The sequence below is a fragment of the Epargyreus clarus genome, unplaced genomic scaffold, assembly GCF_041222505.1.
Source record: "Epargyreus clarus isolate Ecla_fem2 unplaced genomic scaffold, WU_Ecla_fem_2.2 ptg000001l, whole genome shotgun sequence".
Lineage (NCBI taxonomy): Eukaryota > Metazoa > Arthropoda > Insecta > Lepidoptera > Hesperiidae > Epargyreus > Epargyreus clarus.
Genome location: NW_027332209.1, coordinates 7,202,562 through 7,226,962, shown reverse-complemented (window position 1 = coordinate 7,226,962; position 24,401 = coordinate 7,202,562). Strand labels below are relative to the sequence as shown.

Here is a 24,401-nt window from a genome sequence, read left to right as displayed (position 1 = left end):
GTAAACTGCAAAGGTTAGATAAAGAGGAAGCCGGCGAGGGACGGCGTCGGAAATTCCACTAGTGTCGATAACAATATAGCACGGTGACAACCCGAGATAGTGTCGCGACGCCACCGACTACAGATAAAGCCTTTGCTCCGTCAACAAAAATTGCACAGTCATTTAATTACAATTTTCAATCTGGCGCAAATAAAATTTTCCGTGTACTATTTCCAACAGACTGGTTCAGGTGGAGTGTTAAAATCTCAACGTTTCCACATGAGGATCGTGAAAAAGTGGGAAAAAAATAATTGAACACTCTCGGGGCGAGAGCGTCGGATAATTAACAGGACGTGTCGCCAGATAAAAGTGCCTGTGGATTTCAATGAGGGTGAAATTCTGGAATCGCTGGAGACTGCCTCGGAGCGGATTCGTGTTTCACGTTTTTAAATGACAATTGTCAACTTTGTTCATGTTCTAATTCCCGTCGGTACGAATAATACATTCATTATTTCGCATTGTTTTTCAAAAGAGACATTTTCGCAAATCAACGCTATGTCATCGTTTACATAGTTTACGAGTTTTTATTTCATAGATTTTGATGCGGAATTGTGTGTTTTGTGTTGTTGACAACAACTTTCTAACATTAAGCCTGCGTTCTATATTTGTGTATCACCTTGAAACATACTAAGGATGAATTGAATGCTAGAACATCACGTAATTTTGTTATAAAATATGTTTTGTGTTGCTAAATATTAAAAAGAAAAACTGTTCTAAATATACCTGTATAAAATGCCAAGTTATACGTACCAATATAACTATATTGGTCATATACCTACAACATATAAAATAAAAAAAATAGAAATAAACAATAATATCACAGTTACCTGATAAAGTTGAGAACGGTATCGGGTAATGACGAAGTATCATTGACACATGTGCCTGGTCGGGGTTCAGGCACCCGACTGCTGATGACTGGAAGCCACGCCGAGCTGGACGAGGCCTGCTCCTTGAACTTCCCTTCAAAGGCCTTGTGTATATCAGATATAGTGAACGTGCAGATCGCAGACCCCATGAGTCCAGTGGACGCTGTGGTGAACACGCCGTAGAATCTGCTGTCGTCGCCCGGTACTTTGTAGATGCTCTCTGTTGAAGATGATTGTTATGTTATTGAGGTAATGGAAGCCGAGAAGGATAACTTAGGACACCCGTCTTATCTGAAGTCAATGAAATGCTTTTGAGAACGTTGCAATGTCTCAAATTCGTACCAGTTTACTTTACCAAGGACATTGAACTTAGTTTTAAGCATAAATAAGTGTGATGTAGACGTTACCCTGTATAATCGCAAAGATACCTTTAAATACAGTTATTTAAATTAATTAAAGCTTTGAATATCTGTAGTGTTAGGTACCAGTACATCGTATTTCATATCTAAATGTCTCCCTTGAGTCCCGTTGAACTCGAATTGTAATACAATTAAATCATCTATATTTAGATAATAAAAGTCATGTTTTTTGTCTAATAAAAGGAATCTTAGCCCCAATGTCAAGTGTGTTTTTAAAGAAAACCTCTTTAAATTTATCTCCTAAGGGCATAATGAAAATTTTAAGGACACTTAAAATACGATCCCAATATTTGTAAGTGGTTTTAAAGTGGGGTACAAGTGGATTATTAAGTACCATCAAGCCAAATCTGTTCTTAGTCATCCAAAGTTGCACGACTCGGCTATCAATTTATAGTAATTGTGAGCCGAAGTTTATATTTCAACGTCACTAAAAGTTATTATAACAATTAAACTAGTTTAACTATAACAATTAAACTACTTCTAAGTTGATGTCGATTAAAGTACAATGGAATTTGAATAAGTAATAGTTTCGTGTAAAAATGTAATGTAAATGTAAATGAATATGGCAGTGATATTCTAGTTATTTGAAATTCAGTCTCTCAATTTTGCGGCCCGAGCTTCAAATACCAGGCATATTTTTTTTAAGTGTATTTTAGAAATTGATTATTACGCGTAGCTGAGAATTAAATAAAAAAGTACTCAAACCTATGAAGCCAAAGTGCACTTGGCCACGCTGGCCAAGTGAACTATATCTTACTCTAAGTGGAGACCCGTGCCCTGCAGTGTGACAGTATCAGCTGACGACGAAGGTCGCGAGAATGTATAGGTTTACTTTAGCTCAGAGCTGGCGAGTCCATAAATAACGTTTGTATTAAATATGAGGAAGGCGTAAAGCGATGTTTTGGGAAAAAGCAAGAACATAATTTACAAACAAAACACGAAACAGTTGTCAAACGAAAGCCCGACGCGTGCTGACTATAAATACACATGTTTAGCTTTATTATTTAAATGCGTCGCGATAAGACGCTACACTGTACTTCTGTTTCTTTTTTTGTTAACCCACAAACTTATTTATACCAATTATTTCTGTACAAATCCTTTAACGAGAACCAAAGCTTAAGGGAAGTTTTCGAATACAGTTTTCAATCAACTTTGTTTAGTATGAATACCTATATGATTTGAAATGTCTGTTAAGAGTATGGACCATTGTAATTTTTTTGGGATCCATAGTACAAATATCTCATATTATGGTAATTAAGGACGTTAATACACGAGCGACTGTTCATGTCACGACAGTTGTCGCCGATTGTCGTCGACAGTCGATTTGAATTGTCGTTCGTCTGTCATCTCCCTATGAGTTTAGAAATAGTTTCCGATTATACTAGATTATAGATTATTATTTTTAATATTATTACTGTTATTTCTGAGACTGTAATTTTAATTTAATTTTTTAACTTTCGTATGCTTTAATATTAAGTCCAGATATTATAATGAAAATAACGTTTCACAAAAACATAATATATGTGTATACTAAACCCATTGAAAAACCTTTAGCTAGCAAGCAAGAATTTTAGTAAAACTGGAATAACAAATCGAAATCCGACGCTAACGTCAACACAACTGATTAGCGCCCCTCCGCGCTAATGGCGCCTAAACGGATATGTAAATAGAGGCAGAAATACTTAACAGTGAAGTGTTTCTATTACAATCTCATAAGTTATGCAGGGAATGCAATGGAGGGCGCGTCAAAAACCGTGGCAAGCGAACGGTACGTTGATAGGGAAGGCGGTCTGAGATCGATTAATCGAATCGATCTTTTGAGCCAAAAAAATCGATTACTTAAATCGATGGAGATCTATTTAAATAATTGATAATTGAAGAGTAATGAATCGATTCAGTGAATCGATCTTTCATCCTAGAAAATCGAAAGTTGCTCTTTTTGAAGTTGAATGTGTTATAGATATTTTTTTGCTGTCGAATACGTTCAGTGCTTGTTTGGTCCTGATGACTTTTTTCTTTTTTCCCTATTCTCGCGCTTTTCAGCTGTAAAATTGATGATAGATTTTTGGAGAATCGGATCGTTGGGTTCAATTTTTTTTGTGAATCGATATATTACACTTCGATTCGAATCGATTCAAGAATCGATCTTTTTCGGCAGGAATCGCCATCACTACACGTTAATATTAGATGAACGTAGCTCGAAGTCTACGGAGCAACGAGAGATTGGCTAGACTTTTGTCGTTTAAATCCTGCTATGCACTATTGAATTTCCAAGTGAAATGTTTGCTCGAGATTGACGGCCGATGTTTGTGTGTTTGGGATAAGGGGAGGAAGTTATGGTGTGTTTGGAATACTTTTGTTGATGTTGAATTGGAGACGAACACCGAAGGGACAAGCGTAGACATTTAAGTGATGCTACGGTATTTTGGCGCATAATGATTTTCTTTTGGAAATCTGCACTATCAACGAGTCCATTTGTACTAAGAAGTTACAATGAACATAGATTTTGCAAATTAAGTAAATTCATCAAATCCAATACTGAAGCAAAAAACTACTCTTGAAAAAAGTTATGATAATATTTCGGCCATGTTTTAGCTTTAGAAGGTATTTTGTAAACTTTATTTAGTTTAAAATTTTAGAATTAAGATGTAATAAAAATAACATCAATACACAGGTTGTTATTTTATCAACAATATATAATTCACAACATATAGCATTATTAACGTGGTTAGCCGGTCACGACTAAGACTAAGTAGGTACTTTTGTCTTTTTGAATGAAATCTCCATGACGACAAAACACATTAGGATCCTCGGTCGCTCACGTGCGTTTTATTAACTTCTAACCAACCACCTGAAGTTTTACATAACATACGGCCTATATCGGTTACTTTGATAATATCTAAACTCAAATTACGTATGCAAAGTATTTATAAAGCTACAAAGCTGGAAGTTTTTAAAAAGCAATTACATAAATATAAAATGCGGTATTCGGGGGCGTTTGCGGGGACTTATCCATTTCGTTTTATTGTTGGAGTTTCAAACTTTACGATTAAACTTACATCGTTAACCTATATTTAGTTTATATAGCATTTGGATTTTGGTTATATTTAGTAAACGCCACACTGTTTTATTATGGAAATCTTAAGATTATCGTTACGTAATATGTAAGGGTTAAAGACTTAGATTACAAGGTTGAGAGCCGTCTTAATTTTCTGTAAATTGCATTAAATTCCACAATCACAGGGACTTAGAAAGTTAATTTGCGAAATAGGCTGTGAGGGGTAATGTTTCGAGGGTATAAATGTATATGTATGTCTCATACTTTAGCACGCCCTGTAGCCCAAACGGCTTGACATATTTTGATATATGAGGTATCGTTAGATTAATCTAAATTGTGGAGGTGACACGGGCTGTATTTTTAAACAGTCGGGTTTTAATTTTTTATAATAATTATGTTTATTATTAACGAAGATCAACTTACGTATTTCATTGAAGTAAAACGGAAATTCCCCAGGGATGCTGCAGTTCAGTCTTGCTTTCAGATACGTAGCCCAGTTTTGGCTGAGAATGTTCTTCCCGCCAGTGTCCCTCTTGCAGACTCTGGCTACCCTGGAGTACACTGCCTTCCCACAGTTGATGTACTCCACTGCAGTCTCCCGGAAGAAGAACAGGACGTATTCGCCCACGTCGAACGATCCAACGAAGTTTGGCTCTGAGGAAAGAAAGAATAATGTAGTAAGCATTCATAGCGGAGAGAAGAAAAACGTTAAGTGGTGCAAAAATGTGCTGAATCAAGTTGTTTAGCGAAAACTATGACTACTAAATACAATATTTATTTTTTATTGAAGTTATACATCTTTTAGCGCCTTTGGGATAAATGTTAAGAGTGAATTTTACATCTTACAAAATTGACACCCAAAGTTGTGTGTAAAGTTGTGCTAAGATTAGTGAATGCGTGAAATTAGTGAACTAATTTTAAATGTTATTTTGTTTATTATATATTTCACATTGTTTTAATATTTATTAGCTCTCAAATTCAAGATCAGTATTTCGAGCTTCCAAACAAATATTAAAAGGGCTGTCTGTGTTCAGTATTGCCTATCACATGAACACATATTGCTTACAAAACGTAACTCTATATCTGAACGAACATTTCATAATTATACTTTCATAACTGACTCACGAATGTAATGTTTACTTTTTAAGCAATAAAGACTGAACTTATATTAAGTACATAGAAGCTTACGCCGCTGTAGATACATATTGTAAGCGCAATATAGAGTCATGTACACATACTACTATATTTAATTACCCACATAAATTTTGTATATCCGAACAGGCGCGCGGCACGAGCGCGCTCCCATGTTAATTCCAGTATCAAATTGCTGTTATTCTGTGTGATGTGTAATAAATATTAGATGAAGCTGTGTGTCAATTACGTCATACGAGGTTTCATAGCTCGCATTAATAAGTACTTATTTGTAGGCCTCGTAATGAAATCGCCACGTGTCGAGGATTACAGGCGAACGGCTCGCGAGCAATATCTTTATCCTCATTGTCATGTGAAGCCATTGTCTTCAATGGTTGTACTGACGTGTGTGTCAGGGTGCCCTATTTTAATATGGTTTTAGATTTCAACATTATTGCTGCTTTAAATTATTTCCACTCATTAAATCATTCGTCCCATAATACAGTTGTAATTCTCCAAAATTAATATTTCACATTTATTAAATGGAAGATAGATATTTGATAATTTAGAGTTAGCGGACAAAACTTTGGAAACAATGAATGTAATTGCTATGTTATTTGCATAAATGTTCGGATTAGATGAATTTATATACAGCGCACTACAATTACACACCGTACCACAAATAGGAGACTAAAATCGGTCACCCTGATTATTTAGTTAGACAATATTGTGTTTTGCGAACAATGTGTGATTGAGCAATTGTTTCCCGTGAGTTGTGGGATACCTATTTGATTGATTTGCATTTTGTTGCTTGTTCAGCAACACGATATCAGTAATATTTCCTAATATCGGCTTACACTTTTTATGTTACAATTAATATATTCATTCTTCTTGGAATTAAGAAGATACGTATTAAAATTTGATATTGGATTCTGAGAACAGGAAGCTATTAACCCGTATGTATAAACGGATAATGTTTCCCCTATGGCAAAGACGCACGATAGAACCTATTAACTTATTAAGCGGGAACATAAAGTAAATCAAGTAAACAGCGAATGTAAATATAATCAGAATGAGCTTTAATCACAGGTAATAAATAAAACAACACAATTATCTGGTAGTGGCATTTCAAACGACGGCAATAAAGGTACGATGGTAATGAACAAAGCGATATTAACGAAAATTAAGCGAATTTGTTGGGGCATAATTTCTATTCGGGTGTTATTGTGGCACACAAATTAACGGCCAAAGATTGGGGCCACATTACAGCTCGTTAGAGCGAAAACAGTTTAATTTCCATTGTTTAGTCGCAAACAGGCCAATTTCAGGGTAAATCGTGTAATCGTCGATAATTGTAACAATTGTTCTAATTTATCGGCGGAACCTCCAATGCTCTAATGAGCGATGCCCGATCAATGACCAGGCGATTTTCGTTGATTTGTGAATTCATTGATTTCTCTACAAGCCGTGTTTCCTAGATTAGAATGCAAATTTAATCAAATCCGTGAATTCGATGACGGCTTTGCTTGCGCTAAAATTGTTATTGTGTTTGTATTTTGTTAGAAAATCCGTTTACAATGCCGTAATTGGGAATTTGTTCAAACCTTTAAAATCTGAATTGATGACCTGAGTAAAAGAATTATTCAAATTATCTTTGTGTAATAACATTAAAATGGTATTCGGTACTTACTGTCAAGCCATTTGGAGTCATATTTGAGCGTCCGTTTAAACGAGAATTCCCGTCGTCCAGTCGTCAAGTTGTGCAGGTCAGTGCGGAAGATGACGGTGTCAGCCTTCGTGAACTCTGCGTTGGTGCCGGAGTAGAGAGCGGGCAGCGAGCCAGGGTTCCCGCGTTCCACCCACAGCGCCGTCGAGTTATCCGCCGGGTCGTACGGACACTTCGCGACGCCCATCCCGATGCCCGGCACGTACTCGTGACGGGGCAGGTGTGTCAGGTTCGACTGCAACAAACGATACCGTTTATTTTTATTCCTCTCCAAAACGTCTTATCCGATACACAACGAAAACGTCCGCTGTAAATTTCCGTCTAGTATCCATTTGCATGGAATTGGATAGCTGAAACTCCCGTCGTACCGAATATTGCAGTAAAAAAGTTAAATATTAAAATTTTTACTGGCGAACACTTCGATTTTATGCCCTATTAATCAAAAGCATTTCTAAAAAACGCTACCTACGAGAGTAGATTTATGCGTTTCACTTTCAGCGCAACTGCCCTCCCCGGTGGGATTCAAAAACACATCTGCTATTAATTTTTCCAAAAATTCACGTCCGTTTCACGTTCCGCGCGATTTATTGACCGAAACTTATTATTTTGAAGGCGGTCGAATATTTTGGGCATCGCATGGGCGTCCTCCTGTGGGCTCCTCTATTAGTATAATGCGATGGGTGGCGGTACGGTTTTCGAAATTATCATAAAATTACTAAATGTAGCATAAACGTGGGGTGGGCAGCGGCGCCCGTCGTCGTGGATTGAGACTTTATGTAAATTTTAACGACGCTGCGACCATCGGAGCCACCTGTGACCCGCCTCCCCGGGCCCGCGCTCCTTGCCTGCGGCACCTGTCGAAAACCTATGTCGTTTTTATTTCAATAAGCTGAGGATTAAATTAGGCATGCGAGGACGTGCCCGCGTAGACCGCCCGCGGCCAGATAAGAAGGGCCTTTCCTCATTCTTTACTTGTCTCACATGCGGCTTGGGATGCCATTGTGGCTTTTTCAAGTTGTTTGCTTTTATTGGACATGTGTAAGCCCTGTTAACAATAGCAACTCGATGTTCTCAAACTCGAAAATAAATTCCATAGCGTGCAAACGATTGTGGCCCAATATAAGAAAGAAAAATTGTCACATTTGTGTCATAAAGTTGGAATATGAGGAGACGATGAATACGTAAATAAAAATTGTACAAAATATTTGAAGCAAATAAATTTCAAACAACTTTCAAATCTGGCGAAGATGCAAAGTGTAGTGGCTAAAATGTTTCGCGGGGAGTTTGGAGCCGTGGAGTACTTTCGGTACATTATTTCCTCGCTGCATCGAGACCGGGCCGGAGAGAGTCCAGGATAAACAAGCAAATGGATCGGACGGAAGAGCTCGAGGCCTTTCCTTGCAGAATAAGAAAGTTTGTGACGGCCGCGAGCGCCCTTCATTAGGCTCTTGCTTTTGTTTGTTTACCAAATTAGCATCTTTAAAGCTTTCCAACGATGGAATGAATCGCCCGCTGACGACGCAATCATTACGCATTGAGCAAAAGTTGATGGTTGTGGGATTTACATCTTTGTTGGGACCGCGCATTTTAATGTCGCTCCATTACCGGCCTTACTTTTTGTCTATTATAAGCAGAAATAATTTGTAACAATTTTCAGCATTATTGTCCATTTTATGTAGAGCGTTTTTGTGGAATATTTAATTTAACTTAATTGTTGTTAAAGTGGTACATCTCGTGGTTCGACTGCGGCGAATATTTATTTTTGCTTTACAATGATTTAGCATTCTTTATAAAGAAGAAGACAAACAAGAACATTTTTCACAAAATCCTTCCCTTTGATTTTGTTTTGTGTTGTTTTGTTTGAAACAGCAACACTTAAAATAATTAACTAACATATTTAGAAACAATATTTCTTTTCACATTATAACAATACTGTAGAACTATTATGACACTACAGAATCTGGGGCGTAGAACGAGCTTTAAATTTTTAAATCTTTTAAATATCTTCCATAAAATTTTATATGTAAATGCGAACGAGTCTTTCCGAAACTCTTATATGGTTACATAAAATAAAAGTAGAGATAGTTGGCACCTGCAGATACGTCCCGACGCCGCATGACATACTGCAATGGCTTCCCAATACGTCGTGAATACACGTATCTCAGTGAGACACTCCTGAGACATACTGTCTAGTGAATAGCTTAAACTTCGGTTTTAGAGTACGGTTTCCTTAAAGATTGGTTCCATTTTTAAATTTGGAATTTGTGATATGGAAATAGGCAAATCTGTCGTTGGAAGTAACAGTTTTTAAAAGACATAGAATTAGCGAACGGTTATCCAGTTTTTCTGGTATTAAGTTAAGACTTCAAAAGGACATCTCTAACAGAAGCCATATTATAATGATTATTGTAAGCGAACATAAATGACTTGGTGTCTTTGAAAATGATGCTAAGTACCTATGTACTTACGCCTAAGTACATATGCCTTACAAATACTTAAAACAAAACACAAACATAGATTCAAAATTATATGTGGGTGATGTCTACAGCTACAGTCGAACAACGAGTCGGTCTACCACCTTATGTACATGTATTGTGAGGGTAATGAGGTGGAACAATCGATTACAGTCATACGTACCGCGATCTATAGCACACGTACACAATGACATTACCACCCGTGTATTACATTATTACATCCCGCTTTGTGTATCGAGCGACTGGAATAACTTTCAAACGCACAAAGGATCTTCAAATTGCAGGAGATTGCGAGAGGGGTAAAGTTTTGGCAGCCATGTCACTATCAGCTAATGAGTTGAAGACGATCTGAATTTACTGTCGTATATTGCCACTGTAGATATAACTAATACTAAGTTCCCCGGAGACGTCGAGTCCGCATAATCCGAGCTAAGGGATGGAACAGTAAGTTTTGAGTTCGTATCACTTGCATACTGGGAGCTCATTGCATACCTAAAATAGAAATAAGCGTGCACAAGTAACTTGCGGAGTTTTGCGGGCAAGTTTAAGTTGACGCGGAAAACACGTGACGTGAGCCAACACTTATTGTTGGACGACTTCCCCGAGTTACTTTACGAGTTTATTCTGTAACTGTGAACAACTTTTGGTTTTCTTATGAAAATATTATAAAGGAGATTATGATTTCAAGTTGTCTACAATAGCTTGGTTTGATTAAGGTGACTTTTTAGGTAACTTATAAATCAAGTAAGTGACTACTATAATTATTTTTACAATTATGATTTTTAAGATTCAGGAGGTGTTTGAAATGTGTATAACTTAGGATTAAACGAAAACAGTCTGACTTATAAAAGTCAATACAAAAGTATGTGCAAAATAAAACGGAACTCTTACAAAAATTGTTGGAAAAGTAGCTCTTTAAGGCTTTTGTTTCGGCGTTTGTAATTCCGTGGCACTGTCATAAAACAGCGCGACAGAGCGCGGCTGCGGACGATATTGGCTCCTAATTCCGAGCGCGCCATATTGCACCTGTGCACTGCATGTTGTTGCGTGAAATATGAACGGTGTCAGATAACCGTAAACACTGCGAGGTAGATCGAAGTGGCGGCGAAACAATGTATGAGTATTGCAGGTATATCAAATTGTTGATGGATTGTGACATTCATGTTCTTGTAATTTTAGTTACTCTTAACACGGTGTCCTGAACTAATGGTCTGCGGCATAAGTAATGTTTTATGAAGTTTTAATCAAAATACTACTGGTAATCGGAAACAAAGTCATACTATAGACTAATCGTTTTAATGTTTCATAAAACTTAAGCACGTGTAATATTAATAACTGACTTCAAACAACAATTGAACCACTTGATCTAAAAATAAAAGTCTATACAAAAATATGTGTAAAATAAGACGGAACTCTTATAAAAAATAGCTGGAAAGGTGAATAAGTAGCTATTTAAGGCCTTTGTTTCGGCGTTTGTAATTCCGTGGCACTGTCATAAAACAGCGCGACAGAGCGCGGCTGCGGACGATATCGGCTCCTAATTCCGAGCGCGCCATATTGCACCTGTGCACTGCATGTTGTTGCGTGAAATATGAACGGTGTCAGATAACCGTAAACACTGCGAGGTAGATCGAAGTGGCGGTGAAACAATGTATGAGTATTGCAGGTATATGAAATTGTTGATGCATTGTGACATGCATGTTCTTGTAATTTTAGTTACTCTTAAAACGGTGTCCTAAACCAATGGTCTGTGGCATAAGTAATGTTTTATGAAGTTTTAATCGAAATACTATTGATAATCGGGAACAAAGTCATACTATAGACTAATCGTTTTAATCTTTCATAAAACTTAAGTATGTGTAATATTAATAACTGACTTCAAACAATAATTGAACCACTTTATCTAAAAAGAAAAGTCTATACAAAAATGTGTGTAAAATAAGACGGAACTCTTACAAAAATTGCTGGAAAAGTAGCTCTTTAAGGCTTTTGTTTCGGCGTTTGTAATTCCGTGGCACTGTCATAAAACAGCGCGACAGAGCGCGGCTGCGGACGATATCGGCTCCTAATTCCGAGCGCGCCATATTGCACCTGTGCACTGCATGTTGTTGCGTGAAATATGAACGGTGTCAGATAACCGTAAACACTGCGAGGTAGATCGAAGTGCCGGTGAAACAATGTATGAGTATTGCAGGTATATGAAATTGTTGAAGCATAGTGACATTCATGTTCTTGTAATTTTAGTTACTCTTGAATCGGTGTTTCTGAACCAATGGTCTGCGGCATAAGTAATATTTTATGAAGTTTTAATCGATATACTACGGGTAATCGGAAACAAAGTCATATTATAGACTAATCGTTATGATCTTTCATAAAATCAAGCATGTGTATTGCATTGTGACATTCGTGTTTTAACGTTAGTAAAGCCTGGTTTGAGTCTGAGAAATAAGATAAAAGGTCTAAATCAGTGTTACTGAACCAACCATCCGTGACATTAGAAATGGTCCGTAAAATGTTAAATTATGTAATCGTAAAGAAAGTAATTTCAGGTGCCTATTTTAATACAATGTGGACGCATGTGAATGAACTTTTCGGGTCATTTATTCCCTAGGGAAGTAATTAAAGTAATTTTGTTCCTAGTACTATTAATTACATATAATTTATGGTGATCGATTTCTTGTAGTGGAACAATATACCTTAGTACTTGTATTGGAATCATATATGTTTATTTGATTAAGAACTGAGATCAAACGACTTTTTTTTTATCTCAGATCTCATTAGCATGGACTTAGCATCATGATAATATTATCACTTACAAATACTTTATTCATTTTTTTTCTACAATTTGGACTTGACGTTGTTTTTTTATTACTCAGCCAGTGCTCAGTCAGCCATTAATTTTAGTGTTTCATGGGCATAAATCTGAATACAAAAACGTACATAGTATAGTAACAATATGTAAATATGAGTACTCGTGAAAGTGGAGTGGCGTATGGCTAATAAAGCGATTTTCCAGAGTGCTTATTGCCATCACCACGCTCTCGTTATAATAATTATGTCATTACCGACAAACGTTGTGCCAACCAGAATTAGTTTTATAAACGGCACCCTATAAACACTGGGCGTTTTATATAAATTGCATTTTACTTAGTAGGTCACTAAGTTAGCTTACGAGTAACATATCAAACGCCCTTGGACTGTAAACGTCGGATAGATTTGGTGTCCTAGCTGAGGTTGTCCTAATTAAGCTGGAACATCCTTCAAACCTGAACACAGCAGCGCTTAATACGCGGTGGTGCTTCCAACGTCGAATTACGTGGTCGAATTAAGTACCATCACGTTCTATTAACACGTGTCGTTCGAATACATTTGAACAGACAGACAGACACACAAGTGATCTTGGATTTCTTTTGACATTTATTATTGATATAATTGATATTAAGGTACAATTCAAGAGATCTACAATTTTAAAGGCATTACAACGAGTGCAGTTCGATCGAGGAGGTACCATCTCCACGCCTATTTTTAGCATCGATTTGTTGGTTGCAGCAGTCGCAGCAACAGTTGAAGGTTGTGGATGCCACCTTTTTTACATGTTGCGACCATTTTGGTCCTCAGAACTAGCAACGTATCTCTGATCATCTTCAGGTAGACCCTTTGTTCTATATTGCGTGTGATTCCGATGTTAATGGGTGACAGTGACTTCTTACCATCTTGGATTGCATGTTCTTTTACTACTTCAATGACATAAAGTTTACAGTTATTAAATCACGGTCAATGATCTCATTCTCAATTTTCTTGGAAAGATACGAATTTTTAAATCAAACCTGACTTAAAATACGATTAAGACGTTAAGAGGCGATAAAAGTAAAGGTGCTTTTAAATATAACGTTAAAGTTAACGAGCTACACTTTTTCGGTCATTTTTATAAATTTTCTTACTTCAGATTACGATAAAAATCTTCTTAGTTTAAACACTGATTAGGCTTGGAACATCTTTAATATTATAGCTCGATAGGTTTAAATTGTAATAAGCGTGATTTTTTTTTATAATATGAGAATACGAGATGAGCCCACATGTCTACCTGATGGTAAGTGGCTACTGCCTCCTATGGACATCTGTAATCAACCCCAGGTAAGATAGATATTACCCGAGGTCAACTACACACGCGCCGCTACCCCTGAGGACCAAGCTAGAACGCCTTATAAAAGTGTGTCTCCCTTACCACACCCTTCAAACCAGAACACAGCAGCGCTTAACACTACTGTTAATCGGCAGAAATAGAGGCAGCGGTACCGCCGGAGTCGAACTAGAAAGAGGTCTACCACCTTCAAATAATATTTATCCAATGTCATTTACGCCTGGAAACACCTTTATTTCGTACCATTCACGAACACGAAAAATCAGTGTTTAATGTATCGAAATAAACCTATTCGTTAGAAACAAAATCACGCGTGAACCTCATTTACCAATACCAAAATACCACCTTTATAGCTTCATTTCACTGACGAGATTCAACGTTTTCAATTTAAATGGAAACAATCAATAAGCGGGGCTTATCGCATTTTATTCGAATGAGATAAATGCGATGTATTTTAAATCAGCTAGCTGTACAAATTGTTCTATTGTTATTGCAGGAACAACGTTGACAAACGTGATACCCTTGTTTTTGTACGCCCTTTACACCTTGTGTGTAATCTTTTAAACGTAACAAATGGAGGTTGTTTTATTGAATACGGCGTAAAGTATTATTTATAATAATGATTTTAAGTTTAGTTTTGGCTTATCAATGTATACAGTCAGTATACGAAAATAATCGTCGTATATATTTAGAAAATCAAATCTTTTCATTATCGTCTATTGGAAGGGTTTTCTTTCAAAGAAAACCTCTCTCGCCTAAGAAGTATTTAGTCCTAGTATTTTTGTCCATCTTAAAAGTTAGTAATCTTTAATATATCCCTTTATCGCAATGACATTTTTATTCATTTTTGCAATGTTTTCACATTTGATATTTAAAAGGAAAGTAATTTACATATATCGGAGGTAAAAAATCAGATTTGATTGGGATGCGATTCATTGAACGACAAAATTATTACCACTGAGCTATCACTCTTCCCGTCAATCAATTTTGTATCCAAATCAAATCAAGATATTTCCAAAAGAACAATGTACAAGGAAATCTTTACTTATGCACGCTGATGGCATCAAATTTAAAATGTATCTCAAATAGAAACAATACGAATCATGTAACATAAGGCAATCACGCCTTCATTTATTTTCGAAATATCTCAAAAAGAACAATAAATATTTACTTATGCACTTTGATGGCTCCACATTTAAAATGTATCCAAATAGGAACAATAGGAATCATGGACCATAAGGCAATCACGCCTTCATTTATTTTCAAAATACCTCAAAAAGAACAATAAATCTTTACTTATGCACTCTGATGGCTCCACATTTAAAATGTATCCAAATAGGAACAATAGGAATCATGTAACATAAGGCAATCACGCCTTCATTTATTTTCAAAATATCTCAAAAAGAACAATAAATCTTTACTTATGCACGCTGATGGCATCAAATTTAAAATGTATCCAAATAGGAACAATACGAATCATGTGGCATAAGGCAATCGCGCCTTTCATTTATTTTCAATACTCCACCAATCGAGAAAAGCCATTTGTAACGGAATAGATATAAATTGGTGGTTGCAGCAAATATGAATCATTCGAACAGTTTTGTATCAGCTCAGTGGGTCTCCGCTAGTATTCCCAAGCGTTCCATTTATGTAGGACGTCCGTTTTCTGTACAACTTGAAGTGTCACGCCATCTAGCGCGATATCAAATATCAGCTCTATCGAGTATTTAGAGTTGATTTTATTGTATAAATAAGAAATGTTTGTATTTATAAACCATACATTTGTTCTTACTTATATTAAAATTTGTACTAACTTGCAATAGTTATCATTCGTATTATTAATAATATTATATTTAATTTACTTCAGAAATTCATACTTACGCGTTCACAATTTTCAGTGATTCACACGTATGATTTTCGTGAAATTTAAAATTAATATCAAACATAAATATAATACATAACATAATAGATCAGCTATTATTAATAACAGTTCAGCTAATTCTGTTTTAAATATATTTAAAATTAATGAAACTTTTTTAATAACATTACACGGAATGCACTTATATTTTGTTGCATCCTATATTATTTCACATAAGACATGGGTCCCCTAGCCACCTCCAGTCGCATAGCCCTATCAATTGCGTACATGTGATTTCACTCAATTTTTGAAACTGACGCGCCCTTCCCCTTCATAGGGGTGAAAGCATTACTCTCCTCACAGATTACGCAATAATATTTTACCTTACTTTTCTACTTTATTTCATGTGTTGAAATAATTACAAAATTTCGCAAAATTAATGTATGCAGTAGTAATATTACATAATTAAATAGTAATTACTATTCCAAAATGAACATAATATTTATTAAATATTCGTCTGATTACAATATTTCGAAATGTGATATTTTTACTTTCATACAATTCATTAATTCAGTAATTAAAACTTTCAATTAATTAAGCCGGTTGTACCGTTTTGATAAAGGACTTAATTTAAATATGATCTTGTTTGGTTCCATATTTAAATACATTTATAGTTACAACAACAAATGGTGCTTAATATGTATAAACGTATTAATTTTGAAAGGGAATTAAGCCGTCGCATTACTCGTAAATCTTCACTATCTCTGTTTTAACAGAGTGCTCTGTACAAAAGACTGTCGGGCAAGTATCAACACGCCAGCGTTCGGTCCCCACAGAAGTAATATATTTTCAATTTTCAACATTTTCCCACTATGGGTTTCGACTTTTACCAGAATTTATGTCCGGCCGAATTGTAGCGCCGCTTTTGTATGCATTTCTTACCGTACTTCCATGATAGAAATTCTCATGACAGTTTATTACAGTTTACTGTTGTTTCCGATAAAAATACTGTAATCGTGACTTGGACTCTTTGAATATATTTTATTTTAAATTCTAAAATTGACTCGTGAAAATATACATTTCCTAGGATCCGGAAACATTCTCGTGTCGCGCTGCCAACGTCATTTGAATCCATTTTTATCGGACATCGAATGGGCAGAGAGAAGGATGCGGCGCGAAACAGGATGTGTTCTCCCATTTTATATAAAACTTTATGCGCAGTAAGCCCATCTCATGTATACTTTAAACCGAAAATTTGCAAAATGATGATAAAACGGCCGTGCTTCTCACCCTGAAACGCGATAAAACGTGTGAAGGGTCAAACGGTCGCCGATACATCATAAAATTATATGAAAGTCAAGAGCAGGAAAGCGAGAGGTGAACAGGGCACGGCAAATTTATTGCGGTCTGCTTTCGATACCTATTGTGAAAAGCTCGTTTTATAACTTTTTTAAATTATTTCATGAAAATAACTCGAGTTATCGCTCCATCGCGTTCCTGTTTGCCGAGCGAGCGTACCTACATAATATTAAAATAAAAAGTTGTTACACGAAAATATAACATTTTGAATTTTAATTTAAAATGTTTGTAGTGACAGAGCATGTTAGCACGTAAAAATGCTATTGGATGCGAGCTGTAACGGAGTCGTTCAGTTAGAAATTTCTTCAACGTCGGGGAAAAATCTGCTCTCGTCTTACGGCATCATTTGGATTCAGTATCCGTGAAATTTGTCGCGGTTGCCGGCACGAAGTTACTGTAGATGCATCTGTAGGTACTCGACATCAAAGTTTTAGAGTCGTACTAAAATATGAGAGCTTTTTTATAAAACAGACATCTGTAGTTTATCCCAGTTAATATTAATAAGAGTCCTGAGATCGGTTATATATGTTATCACTGAGGACTAAGTTGAAACGCCCCTGTTAAGTATGTCTCCGTTACCCTTCAAACTACAGCACAGCAGCGCTTAACACTCAGGAGTGTTATTATTAGGTCTCTAGAACTACAAAGGATCCTACTACTTCGTTGAAAGTTGTAAATTATTTGTATGATACCTATGTTTTATTTATAAAACAAATGTGGGAACCTGTTGGAATCTGTTGCACCGTTGGCGGGAGTCCAAGTATCATGTTGAGATCAGTTAGAATGAAGGCTTAAGGATAATAGTTGGTTGTAGACGAGTGCCAAGATAACTCGAGACTCTAATGGACAGGGTGCTAACGTACGACTATTATACGTTAAGTGAAATTTTGCTGCCAATTTCAGATGATTTCGAACAAACGGAATGGGCTACAATTTTATTTTCATTTGCATATTTATCTTGTATGCAAAGTGATGGAATATTGCTATGTAATTTAAAATTCCGTTGCAATTTTTATTCCGTAACAAATGACTAACTGATGTGTATTTTTTGGGACAAGCGGTGGTTGAATTCAGTTTTTCATTGAATCTATATCTATTGTTGGGTTATGCGGAATTTCATAAAGGAAGGAACATATTGTCTCCTTTTAACATATTCTTATAAAATCAAATTAATTCATTTTTTTAATTCTAAATAGGTTCTTTGTCGAACACTTTTTGAATGTCATTACATCTACCACCACTTCACTAGGTATTTCGTTATGGAGAAGAAGCGGTGAAAGAAAAATCGTATTAACAAACATACAGCTTATAATTTGTAAGAGTTTCATCATTAGTTTGATTAGTACTTACATATAAGACCCAGTCTTTGGGGCTGTGTGCGTTAGTGCCGCACACATAGAGCCGAGTGCCGTCTCCCATGGGCTGGATCACTCGGACGTGGTTACGGCAGTCGAAGTGCTGTGAAAAAAACATTTAATTGAATAACTGTTTCATACATCAACGTTTTTGCATTGTATTGAAGTTTGATGACAGAATTCGTTTTAATCAACTATGTAATAAAAAACATGTTGTTGTACATATATATGTAGATGGCCTTATAGGAAAAATAAAGTTAATACGTCGGTCAGATAATAATCAAAAACAAGACGTTAAATTATGATGAATATAGGATAAAGAATTGCAAACGTTGTCTAGAATTTATTACTTTTGAAAGGTTGTAGTTTTATGTTTTACTTGCAAAACTTAGTTTCTCGGAAGGAAAACATTTAATTTTTAAGTTACGTTTTAATCTCACTATGTACGAAATCACTTGACCAATAATCACGTTTTCGACATCATTAAAGCCTTTGATAGTTTAATAGACGATTTGTAATCAGGTTATCGAGCAGAGCGACCTTAATCGGGATCAAAATACACCTAACCTGATTGTGTTCATTGCTAAACCATAACTCAGTTAGTTGAAGGGTCGTTCAAATACGATTCGCTTGAACACAGTAAGGGCTAATTAAGCCCGGTAATTCGTTCTCGGAGCAAGAACTTTCCAATAAAAAATGCTTATAGCGTTGAATAGTTCGTTTACGTAAACAATGCTTAAAACAATTACGATATATCGAATGGAAAGATTCTATTCAGTACGTTGTGTAAATTTTATCGATATGGTTTGGGGATGTAGCTTATCGGTATCGATAAAAAAACTTATCGGTAAATCCGAATAAACTTATAATTGCAAATATTAAATATTAAATAGTTTAATCGATAAAAAAATAATATCAATATCAAATTTTTAAATAATTTACATAGTGGTCGGCAAAAAAGGTCGTCAAAATTAATCGTATCTGAAAATTGTAGGTAAAAAATATAAACAGCTATTGCTTGAATATTTTGTGATTTTTTCAATTATTGCTTTTGTGCCATTCAAATATTCGATTTTGTCGATATATAATTTTAGGCTTGCAATATAAATATCGATGTTTAATTTAACCAACTTGCATCGCCAATAGTAATTCGCTGAAGTGCGTGGATATGTATGGGTGCTCGCAGGCTGTGATTATGCAAATTTGCGTCCAACATAAATATTGAACGGGACATTAATATTCCGAACGACAGGAATATGCGTTGCTCGTTTTAGTGAATAAAACGATGCTTGAAATGAACGATTCCACTACATTTGTGTTCATTAGCGTTCACTCTTTCGCAAATGTCACTTGTTTTACAAACAAATTAACCCACGAAGGGTTAATGCGATAAAACGTAACACTTAATTGTTCTGAATAATATTATAAATTACAGTTTTCATAAAGGCATTACTATGATTAACTGCCTTGTTATTTTATTGCAATTGAATTTAAAATATAGCTACATAGCTTTGCAAAGTATCATCAATTATCTTAATAAGAGAATCTTGAAAAGATTTCAACGTCTCAAAATGATATAATAATCTAAATTAATATCCATTAGTATATTATAAATGACGTTTTAAGTTGTTTAACTCTTACTACAACATTCAAAGGTGTTAAATGTATTGCTTTTTAATATAAAATGTAGAAATTGAACAATTTTATCGCAGTAATCCCGCTTGGAACATTCGCTGGCTGGTTATGAATATCAATTTATTTTCTGTAAAAATAAAAGTGAACAAATAAAAATGGAAATGGATGTAGAATGAAGTTATCAATATAAAAATAAATTGGAGTGACATTTTCGAAGTACGAAGTAGAGCATGGTGAATGTTTATAGATTGGTACGTGGCGGTTGCGGTCGGGGCAGAGATTGAAACTAATTTTCTCTACGTCACGACGAGAGCCGTCCGGACTCCGGGCACACGACTATTGTGCGGATATTCTGTCAGATTTCGAAATTTACAAATACGAAGCGGGAAGGGAATATCGCGAAATGAACGCTTTAAAGAATGTCAGAGATGCAACTAAAGGAATAATACGAACTGTACACATATATCTGATCTTTTTTTATGTTATTAAAGTATAACAATAGAGTCGACCGAGTTCCGTATAGCTGTGTGATAAGTGGCAACTGTCGCCCATGGACATCTGCAATCAACCCCAGACAGAAATGGAGGCCTATGTGAGAACTGTGTTGGAATGTCTCGTATAGGTATTTTTTTATTACCAACCTTCAAAACAGAGTGCAGTAGCGCTTAACTTTACGTTATACGGCAAAAGTAAGTGTGACGGTACTCCCAAAGCCGAACTCAGAGGGGATCTACCATCTTCAAATATATTTAATTCAATTTAAGTATAGTCGGGAAAGGTGTGACGATTACAATAATTTATTGTTAGCTTATAATTTGTTCGATAACACAAAAACTATTCCCGCGATACCGGTTAACGAATTCCGAAGTAAATCCTAACTGGTAGTTTTCCGCTTACTAGGCGCGTGAAAATAAACAATTAGAGCGAGTTCTTTGTTTCCTCGTAAAAACTTTTGCCACAGTTTCTTTGGTTCGCGGAGGTAACTTTCCGGGATTGTTCTAAAGTAATTATCGGATTAATATACTTGGAGCGTTCTGTTGTACTGACGTGAACGTAGAACTGTTTTGCGCTCAGAAACAATCAGAATAAAGCTAGAGAACAATCAGGCTCACGTCTAAGTTTCTTTTAACGGCACTTAGCCGGCGCTCTCGCATAACTTCACGCCGAAGTAATGCTTTCGATTGGTCCATTTCGTTAATTATTCGCCACTTTGTACGTAAGTAGATTTACGGCCGGCTTTACTTTTCTCGCGTTTTTCCAATGAGTGCTTTTTTCTAAAAGGCCCTCAATTTGCTTTTACGATTTTTACGTTCCTATAATATGTTGCACTTAGTAATAGTTAAGTGGAATATTTGTACAGTTTCTTTCGAGGTTAAGTGTATTATGTCTCTTTGGAGTGTAATCTTTATTTAAACATGTTGTGGAATCATTAAATGCTTAATAAAAAGTATGAACAAATTCACATAAGGCAACGAAATACGATATAAAACTATATGGTGTGATTAAAACGGGAAAAGATTGACTTATAAACTTTAATAATTTCAGGAAGAAAAAAATTACGCGAGTCGTTTTCAAAAGTAGCTAACATTTTTATCCATACGTATATCTATCTCAAGTTATGTGATTTACCTAGTGTTTTTTTCTAATGGTATCACAAAGAGCAGCGAGCTAAAACAACAAGGCGAGCGTCGGCCCAGTGACCGTCTTACGGAATTTTGCCGACGGCATTTTTCCAGCCCTTTTCATGTTACGACATCGTGTTTAGAGAAAGGAAAACTCGCCGACAGCGAGAAACTTTGATTATAGCTTTCACGAGTAGCCGTTCCTTCCACGATCGAGGTGATAGACTTGGAGATATTTCTTTTTTATGACCCTCTTTGATACTAATAAAACAAATTTACTTTTTTCTCTATCGGCCTCGTTGAGTGGGTAGCATGTGGTCTATTGCTTTTGTTCCTCAATTGCGCAAGTTTGACCTTTTATTTGCGTGGCTTAGGTATTTCCACTATTCCACTATGTTGTGGCGGTAAATGTTAGGAAATCACTCGTGTTGTTCTTGTTTCTGCGTATTCAGAGCGCCAAATCGCTAGAGGCTTTGTACATTTCGTGAAGGATGTCATTCTGATATTTAGGTTTATGACTTTCTTATTAGGTATGACATTGTTGTCACTGACAACTCATACCGTCGGTGGATTTATAGCACATTCGTGGTTAATGAAATTTTCTGCTGAGTGCGATATAGAAGTTACTAAGTTCATCATTCGTGGCACCGGAGCGGAGTTTATAACTACTATAAAGTTAACTACTGTAGATTAAATATGTTACACAATTTCACATCTTAAATATCGTAGTAATATAACACTAGCTAATTCTGTTTTTTAATTATGACTTCATATGTTGAAAAATACGCGTATTTTTATTTTTAATAAATTTATGTATTTTAGAATCAAATATCAACACCTTTCGTGAAGGGATAATTTAACGGTCAAACTTATAATTTTGCGAATCCACTATCAATACATCAATTTTGATACATCAGCTTAATGTTCATCTATATAAAGCACTAAACTTGTCATATCAATTACTTTAGGGTTCACGGAGGAAAGCCAGCGAACCGTACGAATGGTTCGCTCGCATTATCGAATTAGTGGCTCGTGCAGGGCGCAATCGTTTCCCAATCTTGGAGACGGGTGTAACCGCCGAGAAATAAAACAAATATTGCTTTTACGCCGCGATTGTAAATCAAAATTAACGGCCTTAATATAGCGAGCGAGCGGAGCTTTAAGCTCCCCGCTATGAAATATGTCCGCAGCCGCCGCTCACTGTTAAAAACGGGATTAACCCTTGATGGAAATAGTGCTAGTTGTTCCGAACAAAGGAGGCACAATTGATTTAATGAGCCAATAACGAGAATGTGACGTGAGTTGGATATTATATTACTTTTTTGTAATATAGGAGTTGCAAACGAGCATAGTGTAGGAGTTTACATGTTGGTTAGTATTAGTAGTTACTGCCGCGATGAAAACTCACTTAAATTTCATTGATTATAGTTATTGTTTGAAAACGTGTATGTATGAGAATTTGAGGCGTGAGATCGTGTGAGGTGTGAGAATGTGTGTGAGAGTGAAGAATACAATGTAAGTATAAGATCTAACTATAAATTAAAAATCTGTGTAAAAGAAAATACAACTTTTTTGTAAATGAGAGTACGATTTGTACTTGATTAATTTCCATCTCAAAAAATCAACATGAATATTTCATATTTATTGCACTTATTAATTGAGTTATTTATTTATAACCAAGATAATAATTTTCAGAACTTAGGTAATTTCATATTCATTTGTTTTCTTGCATGAAAATATACTTACATATAGAAGAGCAAATAATTTAGAAAGTGTGAACTAACCTCTGACTTCCCTTTGGAAACGCACTGTGCTACGTTGCTCGGCTCCAGATTTATGGAATCCCTCTGTGAATAAATCAGTTATTGTTATCAGAGTGTTACAATGGAAACATTTTCTGCAATTTTTCGCAAACTCGCAAAATGTCGCTTTTGCAAAATATCTACTAGTCGAAAAATATTTGAGAAGCGTCTCTTACGGAAAGCCTTTTTACACGCTTTATATTAGCTTCACTTGTATGTTTGTCAGTGAGTAACTCCGTTCAGTAGAAAGAGATCAACATACATCCTTATAACTTTACTAAACTTCTATTTTATTCGTTAACTGATCCATGTTAATATGCCTCTTTTCACTAAATCCAAATTAATCAAAACAACAGTATTATCTGAATTTAAGTGTAAATGTGTTTCTCAATAAAGGTGTAAGTTTGAACGCCTTCTCCATATTAAGCGTATGGGTAATATGGGTATATATATGTTTTTCGCCATAGCATTTAGGACTTATATACAGTAATGCTGTAGTGCCGAATCAAGGCAAAATAGAAATAGTAAAAACAGGCATGATAATCATATAATATTCATTTTAATATTCAATTTTAAAATCTTGAATATAATGTTTATATACATACTTCGCAATGTGAAGCGCTGATATTGTTCATGTTAAGTCTGTATAAGCGATCCCTGAAACAAAAATAAAACAGATTAACAAATTAGTTACATTACAAAGTTATTCTAATTTCTTAGTGAAGTTACCAGAAAAAAACAGACTATAAGTAACTAGTTTTTGCCCGCGGCTTCGCCTGCGTTTAAAAGAAAATAATATAACATACTAACATACATAAAACTGAAAATTCGTACCTTCAACTTTGCTAAAGATCATCACTTGATCAAATGTATAATTTACAATTCAATCCTTACTAAAATTCCAATAATCGATTAT

At 35.6% G+C, this 24,401-nt stretch overlaps 1 protein-coding gene across 2 annotated transcripts in view; it reads right to left on the bottom strand.

The window, feature by feature from the left end:
• Sema2a (Semaphorin 2a) overlaps positions 1 to 24,401 on the bottom strand; it is a 483,298-nt gene that overhangs the window by 22,857 nt on the left and 436,040 nt on the right. For both annotated transcript variants that reach the window (XM_073075439.1, XM_073075433.1), the window contains 6 exons: positions 24,091 to 24,142; positions 23,468 to 23,530; positions 18,422 to 18,529; positions 7,204 to 7,474; positions 4,806 to 5,036; positions 867 to 1,125 (listed from right to left, as the gene is read on the bottom strand). In XM_073075439.1, the coding sequence (XP_072931540.1) occupies positions 867 to 1,125; positions 4,806 to 5,036; positions 7,204 to 7,474; positions 18,422 to 18,529; positions 23,468 to 23,530; positions 24,091 to 24,142 (984 nt within the window). The remainder of the gene's footprint in view (positions 1 to 866; positions 1,126 to 4,805; positions 5,037 to 7,203; positions 7,475 to 18,421; positions 18,530 to 23,467; positions 23,531 to 24,090; positions 24,143 to 24,401) is intronic.